Below are 9,125 nucleotides of genomic sequence, written 5' to 3' on the forward strand. Positions count from 1 at the left end.
AAATATGCATCAGTCTATTCTCTATCATTAGTACCAGAGTTGTTGCATGTAGCATATAATTGCATAGCAGGATGTCCTTTTCTTCCTCTGATCTTTGGGCTTTCATTCATGCTGTGCTAATTATGTCAGCCCACCTTTACCCCTAGGGTGGTTCCAAACTATGGCAAATTTTCTTAACAAGTTCAAAGCCATTTATCAGTTGTACATACACCTTGTCCCTGGCCCTTCATTCTATACTGCTGGGCATTTAGAAGCTACATTATACTTGCAGAATGTATGCTAGTACTATGTTACAAGGTCATTGTACCCTCATATTGATCACCTCAATTATATGTTTGTTTTGCTGTTCTAATCTGTAAACTAGCCTTGGTTATCATCTTGTAAATTCCTTTGTAATTCTGCTAAATAAGTGACTGCACTTATAAAAGGATTTGTGGAACTGTAAAAGTCTATGTGATGAAGCATTTATAAAGCAGTCAAAACAGAGATGACTTCATGGCAAGTTTCATTGTTGGTAATGGAAGAATCCTGCTTTGGACCAATGTGTACCTAATAGTTTGTTCAGATAGCAGATTACTCTACATCAGATTTAGTATTATAAAATTAATCCAGTAATAAAGGAATTGATCAATTGTTATAGGCTTTGATCACAGCATTAAGTATAATGCAATCTACATGATTCAGGTCAAAACTGAACATTATGGTGACCCTTCTTTTCTTTCTAACTTATTCTTTTCTATCTTATCTATCTTATCTTTCTGCATTATCTTTCTGAAACCTTTTGGTTACCTACAGGCCAGCTGCCAAATATAGAGAGTTAAGAATTACATGTGGCCTATAGATTAGTGGTTGTCCATTCCTACAATAGCATCTGAAGCAATTGGTTGAGTTATCTAGATATTATTGGTTCACACTAGACATGTTTAGCAGGAGGAAAGTCAAATATATTTTAATATTAAATGAGTTCATCTGAAAGTGGCAAATCGTAATTTTTAATATGATGGAACTACAATATCAGAACTACATGGCTCTGGGAAATTTAATTATATTTAAATAAAGCATAGGCCATACCCATCCGCATCTTTTGGATTACGGTCTTGAAATAGCATTCAAACGATATTCATAGGCCAAGGGTAGTCCTTTGACTGAAGAATATGAGCCATCCTGTCTTACCATAACTGGTGATTTTTCCTGTTTGGAAAGCTTCCAGTTACTTGCAGGAGCCTAATGTTTGAAGCTGTTAACAATCACCTACCTAAATGTTGCAGTTTTAGTTGCTTTAGCAACTTTTTTGAGATGAAACATTTTGAAAAGGGAACTGAAGACTGTTATTGTCAATGCAAAACATCTGATGTTAGCAGCGTGTAGAAAATAGTTTAGAAAGGGAAAATCTTAGGTTTTTCATCTAGCCATTAACAGAAAAGACATCTTTCACCCTGAGTGGTATGCTCTTAGATCATATGTTCCATAAAATGTATGTGCTTCTACCAATATGATTTGTATTTCTGAATGTATGATCTCTCTTAATATTTGTGAAATAACAATATTTCTATCCTCCTCTCAAAATCCTTTTAGCACTCTCAGATTCTTCCAGCCATGTCTGGTAGAGTTTTATCAGCTACAAAGAGAATCATTTAGAGAAGGGTAAAAGAAAGCTGAAGAATATTTATTATGGAGATTGTGTTTTATTGTTAGGATGCTCACTAACTTGTAATTGCTATATTCTGTCAGTAGCAGCTGCAAAACAATCAAAAGGTGTACTGAGTAAATAAAAATGGCTTTAATTATGCATTAAGGGAAGTGCAATAAATCTGCTGTCATTTTTCATATAGAACTAGCAACTAGTTTTGTTGCATAGCTTTGCTCTTGTGAACTGAACAAAAAAGACTTGTAAGAAGACCTTTCACTCCAAGTAGCAATCTCGTCGATCCAAATCAAGTAGAAAGCTTACTAGAACATTAAATTGTTGAAAAATGATTTTATCCTCTTTACCTGTAACTCCACTTTTAAAAGAGCACACCAATTGTGTTCTTAGATACTGATTGTATTTTATCTTTTCTTTTTAATTTTGTATTCAATTTCTCAGGCAACTTACTTTTCCAAAGTGATTTCTTTCTTTCTCCCTTTTTCTCTTTCTTCCCCTTTTCACTCATTTTCCCTCTTAGTTTGCTTCTATTTCTTTCCTGCATTCACTGCTATTGCACAGCTACCCTTACAATCAGAGGAAGCAGAAAAGACATTGGGCTAATAAATATTGTTCTCTAGCTACACTTTTTTTTTTACTTTCTTGCTAATGGATTGGCTAATGGTATGGCTTCGATAAGTAATAATGTGCACCCATTTTTGGACATAATCTATTTTTTGCTCCTGATCCATTATAACTAATATGTCCTGAATTTCCAGGGAGACTGCAAAAGAAAAGATTTTGTAGGAGAAGTAGAGAATGATATAAGAATGGACTGGAACAGAAGGGATAATGAACTGTCCAGCTTAGAAAGAGATCCTGGTTTAAAAAAAAATTCAGGGAAGGAAGAAGGGTTTAGCTTCAGGATGCTGTTCTAACCTCCTCCCAGAGATGAATATGATTCTTTTTTTCTCTCCTTTTATCCCACTAAAATGGGAAGGCTCCCCTGGAATGAAGATCTACATTGATCCTTTTACATATGAGGACCCCAATGAAGCTGTCCGTGAATTTGCCAAGGAAATTGATGTGTCTTTCGTGAAGATTGAAGAAGTCATTGGAGCAGGTGTGATTCATTTGCTAGTGGGCTTGGTGCTCAGTGCCACCCCCGTTTTCTCCTTTCCCTCCCTTTCTTCCTTCCTCCACAATGGATACTCTGGCTCATTCAGCTCAATTATCTGTGGACTGGCACTTTTTTTTTTTTAATTGGAAGTCTAACTGAATCTTCTGTGGTTGAAGAGGCTGTGCTTAATTAATTGACTCACTTTAATACATTGTTGTGCTCCCAGGTTTAATTAACAATAAATAGGTTGGGCAATTGTTCCCTAGTTTATGGTATTTCTCTATTCAATAGAGCAGCAATCTCCACCTTCATAGAGAAAAAACAAGCAAACCTAGCAATTTTGATTTTAAAAAAGTGTTATTCAAAATCCATACTTTGCATAAAAGCAATTTGCTTAAAATGTGTAAATTATAGGATTAATTAATTATACAATTTGTACACTACTTTTCATTTTTTTTAAAAAAAAGTCAAAGTGGTTCATATTTTAAAAGTTATATAATTAAAAGAAACAGATATAAAATTACAGAAAGAAAACAAATAATTATAGGACATCTGGCAAATAGGTAAGTAGGACATCAAAATAATGTCTATGCTGTCAAATATAAATTTTAATATATTGTATGCACAGCAGTGAGAATGCATCTAATCTTTCTGAAATATTTACTAAGTATGTTAGATGGCACTATAGACAAAATCTGCCTCAGTTAAATTAATATTGGAACTCGGTGATATAGATATTTTGAGTACAAGGATTGGTTAGAGTCTAGAGACCTATATGAAAACAAACAGTTTCTTAAAGATCCTGGTTTGAACATTTTAGGGTCTAATCCACAATACCTTGACAATGACTAACCTTAGTCATCTTATTTTAGGCACATCACTGACCTTTTAAAACTTTTGTAAGATAGCGTTATTTAACATTAGGACTCATTGACAGTACATCCTTGGGGTTGCTGTACCTGTATCATTTATCAGAGTACCTTATGTCCCCAAAAGAATGCTAAATTTATATGTCTTACTTACTTTTGACACAGCAGTAGATGTATTTGAATCAACAGATCTGCAGTCAACTTTCAGAGATGTTTTAACATGATTGTTGCAGATAGTAGGGTAGTTTTCTAAAAAAACTCTTTCAGTTCTTTGATTCTATGACTCAGAAAATATCATGCATCTGTAGAAGGCAATATTTACTTCTTTCTGGATGAATAAAGTTATATAGTTTGAGTGTCTACATATGATAACAACATTAACTCTGGAATTACAATGAGGTAGAGCTACCTAAAGTCCATTTAATTAATAGTTTAAAAAGTATTGTCAGCTGCAGACAAAATATTTTATATCTAATTCAATTGAGGAGAAAGTATATTTACTCCATGGATTTCAGATAGATTTTTAACTCAAAGTAAGTTGGCATATTTAGCCTTTTTCACAGTGATGGTATAAGTAATCCAGAATAGACAATCTTGCTTAAAAAGATTTGAAGCATTTGTTGGTCAGCCTGCGACCAACAGTATTTTTGCTTAGAATCTCCATTCTATATTTTTATCTAATATTTAAAACTGGTCTGGAAATGGTCCAGAATTTACTTTTTGCTAAGTTCTTATTACGTGCATGCATTTCTGGAATTAGCGTCAAAAAAGTTTACATTTGCTTGCAGACATTTGCTTCCCATTTTTCCATCTCTAGCATAGGTGAGCTTGCCTATTGCTTTTTGAACTGTTGTATTTTTTCTCTCGTGTTCTTCAACCTGTAATATTCAACTTCTTTAATCAGATAATTAAAAATGAATTAATTGCTTAGTCACAACCAATTGCTTTATTGTTTTGTTTGCCTTCAGCATTGCTTTATTCATTGCTTCTTTTCCATTGAAGGTGCTTCCAGATGGAGATGTTTATGGACATCAAGTAGGCGAGACTGGCATGTTTAATATTTATATTTTTAATCATGGTGGTTTTCAGGAGACTTTCAGCATCTAGTTGGGTGGCAGTTAGAGCACAGCATTCTATGACACTTCTGTGCTGGGGATTATCTTTTTTAAAATATATTTCCAAAGGTGTGCTAATACTGTACTAATCACAGCAGTTTTTATCTGGAAGTATCCTTATTTCTTTCTTTCTCTCTCTCTCTTTCTCTCCCTTTCTCTCTCTCTCTCTCTCTCTCTCTCCCCCTCTCTCTTTCTGTCTGTACACCAGACCCCTTATCATTGCACAACAGGTGTCACCTTCCTGTTTTCTAAGAAAGATGGAGGAAGATGAGACAGCTCACAAGGAATTGAGAGTAGGACTCAAAGAGCAAACCTATTAACTTCAATTGTATTTTTCTTCTATTTATGTCTGCTATAAATTTATATCTTCTTTGATGAACCATTTCACTTCTTTATGTTTTATGTTTCTTTATGTTTCTATCATTTTTGTTGTTTTCCTTTAAAGAAAGTGTTTGCTTATGTTGCTAAGTCACTTTATTGGGTCTGTCATGTTATCTGAACCCAAACCTGGTGGTGGTTGTTGTTGTTGTTTAAAAATAATAAGTATCACAAATTAAGTGGGTCTCTTGAGTGCATTTTTATTCATTTAATGAAATCTTAATCTGTTTTCCAGCATTAAAGAACTCCAATACTTATAATTATACAGTGTTAATCGTTAAGACATTGGAATGATCCATTTTAAATTCAATGGAACTTTCTGTTAAATCAGTATTTAGCACTGTGAGATAATAAATGATAGACAAACAGATAGATGTCTTCTAAATTAACCATCTTAAATTAATCATTCTTTTAACTATTAGCAAATTAATTACATATTCAGTAATACTAAGAGATGATTGAGAAAATATGAATAAAATACTGGTTTCAGAAGGGTTTCATTTTATATTTTGAAGCAAAAATAAAGTCTTGTAGCTTTTTCAACTAATAAATTTATTATTCCATATGTTTCTTTGGGCCACAGTCAACTTTCTTTGAGGCCTCTATTGCTGATTACAAGGTGATAGTCCTTTAGAAAAAGGATTAGCAAAGAATTATTTCAGTGCAAAATAGTGGAATTGGCATTGTAGAAAGTTAATTCTATTTTTCAGGGATTAAATAAAAAGCTCTCAATTACTGCTTTGTTTAAGTCACAACTTTTAACTTGAAGTTTATTCAATGTTTACACAATACTACATATAATTTTTTACATTTGTTTGTTCACAACAAGATGTGAACAAAGAGATATACAATGAATTAGTACAGAGTAGTCACCTTGTTAATCGAGTTCATCCTTCATAGCTGATTGCCAGGACTTTCAAATTGTAGGCTTGTAAAATATTGTGGGAAAAGAAGCCACATATACTGGAATCTAGACAATACAACTGACTGCAAGAACAAGTCTTTCTTCTCACTAGATCAGAGGTCTTCAACCTGTGGGCTGTTGTGGGCGTTTGTGGCCCCATTCACACGAGCGTCGCGGTCATTCATGGTTCTACTTGCCAAGCATCGCTGCGAGTGTCACGGGCATTTGTGACCCCACATGCACATATCATGTGTACGTGCATGCATTCACCCCCACACAAAAATATTCCTTCTTCCCCCCTTGCCCCACTCCAGGCTGCCAACCCCGAAAGGTTGGGGAACTCTGCACTAGATGAGAGGAACCCAGTAGACTCAGGTCTTTCTTGTTAACCTTGAAATTCATGGGTATGGACCAGCACAAAGCCCATTTTGAGTCTTTGAAAGCTTTCCATATTGTTGTCAGGAGTTTAGCCCTTCATGTGTACTGCACATGATTAGATGCAGCTCATGCCAAACCATCTTGTTTTTATCTGCAGTGCTAACACACTGTAGCTCACAATAGCCCTAAAAAGAAATTTCTTTTCATTTTTCTTTTGATTCCATTATCCCCCCCCCTCCCCGCTTAACCTTATGATATTTGGGGAAAGACATTATTATCTCTCTTCTTAGAAAGCCTTTGGTCTCAGTCTTAGAATGTTAAAAGTTCCATTTCATAAGCACCAGCATTATGGAAGTGAATTTCTTCTCAGCTGGGAACAGGTTTTGCCTATTCTGCCTTGGGGAAGATCAAATGGTAAATTCTTGTAAGCACTGCAAAGCAATTACTAAACAGACTCACTGCGATTGTTTGTCCTATTTGTGAGCTGTTCTTCGGGAATAAGTGTTTAGAATGGCAGACTCTGAAAGTATCCTATCTCCTTTATCTTTCTTCAAAGCTCCTACCATGTCTCAGAGGTTGTCTAGGAGCTCTTGTCTATTTTCAGTCATGTTCAAACTCTCTGTCTCTGGTAGAAAATCCCCAGCCCTCTACTGTGCTGCCATCAGCACTTGATAAACAATCCAAGCTTTCTAAAAGGGCTGCCTTATTTATTTCAATTATGACACACAGAGAAAATATTGTAGTTTCCCCAATAATGTTTCCATCAGCTATAGGTCCTTTTTCACCCTAGTCTGCTACATTTCTAGTACTCCAGTTTCAGGAGCCACTGATCTGAACCATCTATCTCCTTTGCTGCCCCATAAACCCAGTTTCATAAGGAGATTGGGTTTTATTAAGCCTTCTCTGAATCCTTGTTCTCCTAGCCTCTCAGATAGATCAATCTAGATCCATCCCCACCTGTATCTCAAAGTGATCAAGATCAAAATTAGTTACCTTGCAACTGTGCTTCCTATGGCCTGTCCTCAATTTTCATTGATCCTATAAGGTCCAATTAGATTTATTATTTTCTAGAACTGCCATTAGGTCCTAGTTCCAAGCAGTTCTTGAAGTATTTTCCTTCATCTAAATACTATTGTTTTCCTACTGTGTGGGGTTTTTTTTTCAAATCAACCCATGACTTGCAACTTTCTGTGGTATTGCTTTCACGCTGTCAGAATTTTTCTGTTCAGCACATGTTGTGTCCGGAGCCTGCAAGAGGCAGGCTCGGGACGTTGCAAGAGTCCCGGGCAATTGCAGAAGCTGCCTGGGACCAGACTGAGCGGCGCCAGCCTTGTGCGCATGCGCAAGGCGGGAAAAGCCCGCCTCATGATTGGTTGAACTTGCCCGGGGATCAGAGGGTATAAATAGAGGCCTGCGTGCCTCTGCTCTGGTTGTTCGTAGAGTGAAGCAAGCAATAAAGATTTGTTGGAGATGCTTCGTCTCAAGTGCCATTATTCTCCGGACTTAACACTGGCGACGAAGGTGGGATACAGTCTCTACAGGTAAGAAAAGCTAGAAGACTCACCCAAAGAAGTCCGGGAAAGAAACGGCGTGGAAGTCAGCGTTATCCTGCCAGTACGAAATCGCTGGAGGGTGCGTGCGACTGAAGAAGAAGAAAACTTGATCATCGATCATGGATAAAGTCGGGCAATTAGAGGAATTCGACGTCTCTCACCCCGAGAGGTGGGAATCTTATGTGGCAAGAGTCGAGACGTATTTTCGCATAAACCAGATTCGGGAGGAAGGCTTAAAGGCTGCCACATTGTTGTGCGTTTGTGGGCTAGACGCCTTTGAGATCGCCGAGAGCTTAATCTCTCCAGACTCGCTGGAAACGGTATCATACTCCGACCTCAAGAAAACCTTAAAGGAATACTTCCAGACCAAGCAATCAGTCATGGCTTGGAGGCACACATTTCAACAGAGAGATCAGCGAGTTGGAGAATCAGCAAAAGACTACGTTGCGGCCTTGAGAAGAGCAGCTAAACCGTGCGACTTCAAGGACTTAGAAGAAAGACTTCGCGATCGTTTTGTATGCGGACTGAGAAACACAGAATTGCAGCAGAGACTGTTCACCAGGGAAGATGTTTCCTTCCAAGATGCTCTGCGAGAGGTTTCGGCTGAAGAAGCTGCCGGCGGGGCGGTCAAGAACATGCAGCCCAAGAGAAACGCTCTTGAGACCACCACTATTCACAAGGAAGACGTGCGCGAGGAGTCGGACGAAGATCCTGAAGAAGAGGTGGACAAGCTTTACCAAGCTGCTGGAAGAAAGTCCAAGGATCGTCAGGACAAGGGCCCAGCTGAGCTTCGTTGCCTTGGATGTGGTGGACGCCACAAGCGAGCAGAATGCCGGTTCCGTTCCGCCAATTGCCGAGTGTGCGGGAAGAAGGGCCACATCGCTGCGGTCTGCCTGGGTCGACAGAAGGTACAACCGAAGGAAGAATTGAATCTGAAAGGTACCAGGGTGCCCAGCCAAAACAGGGTGGGGTTCTGTGCAACACACCGGAACATTTTAAGAATAGGCACACACAAACCCCTTAAAAAGAAACTAACACTTAAAGTGAAATTGCAGGGAATTCCATTATCGATGGAACTTGACACAGGGTCTGCCCTATCCATAATTTCCCTCAATACATTTCACAAAATCTGCAGCAGCAGTGGCCAGAGAGTTTCCTTAAGGCCCTCTAATGTAATCCTTACG

The 9,125-nt window shown here is 37.7% G+C and overlaps 1 protein-coding gene across 1 annotated transcript in view; it reads left to right on the plus strand.

Annotated features, from left to right (window-relative positions):
- The window catches only part of LOC107293267 (ephrin type-B receptor 1), a 59,651-nt gene that overhangs the window by 42,179 nt on the left and 8,347 nt on the right, over positions 1–9,125 (plus strand). Inside the window, exon 7 of the mRNA XM_029285353.1 lies at positions 2,625–2,747. Within this exon, the coding sequence (XP_029141186.1) occupies positions 2,625–2,747 (123 nt within the window). The remainder of the gene's footprint in view (positions 1–2,624; positions 2,748–9,125) is intronic.

The sequence above is a fragment of the Protobothrops mucrosquamatus genome, unplaced genomic scaffold (genome assembly GCF_001527695.2).
Source record: "Protobothrops mucrosquamatus isolate PMUCROS unplaced genomic scaffold, P.Mucros_1.0 scaffold1557, whole genome shotgun sequence".
Classification (NCBI taxonomy): domain Eukaryota; kingdom Metazoa; phylum Chordata; class Lepidosauria; order Squamata; family Viperidae; genus Protobothrops; species Protobothrops mucrosquamatus.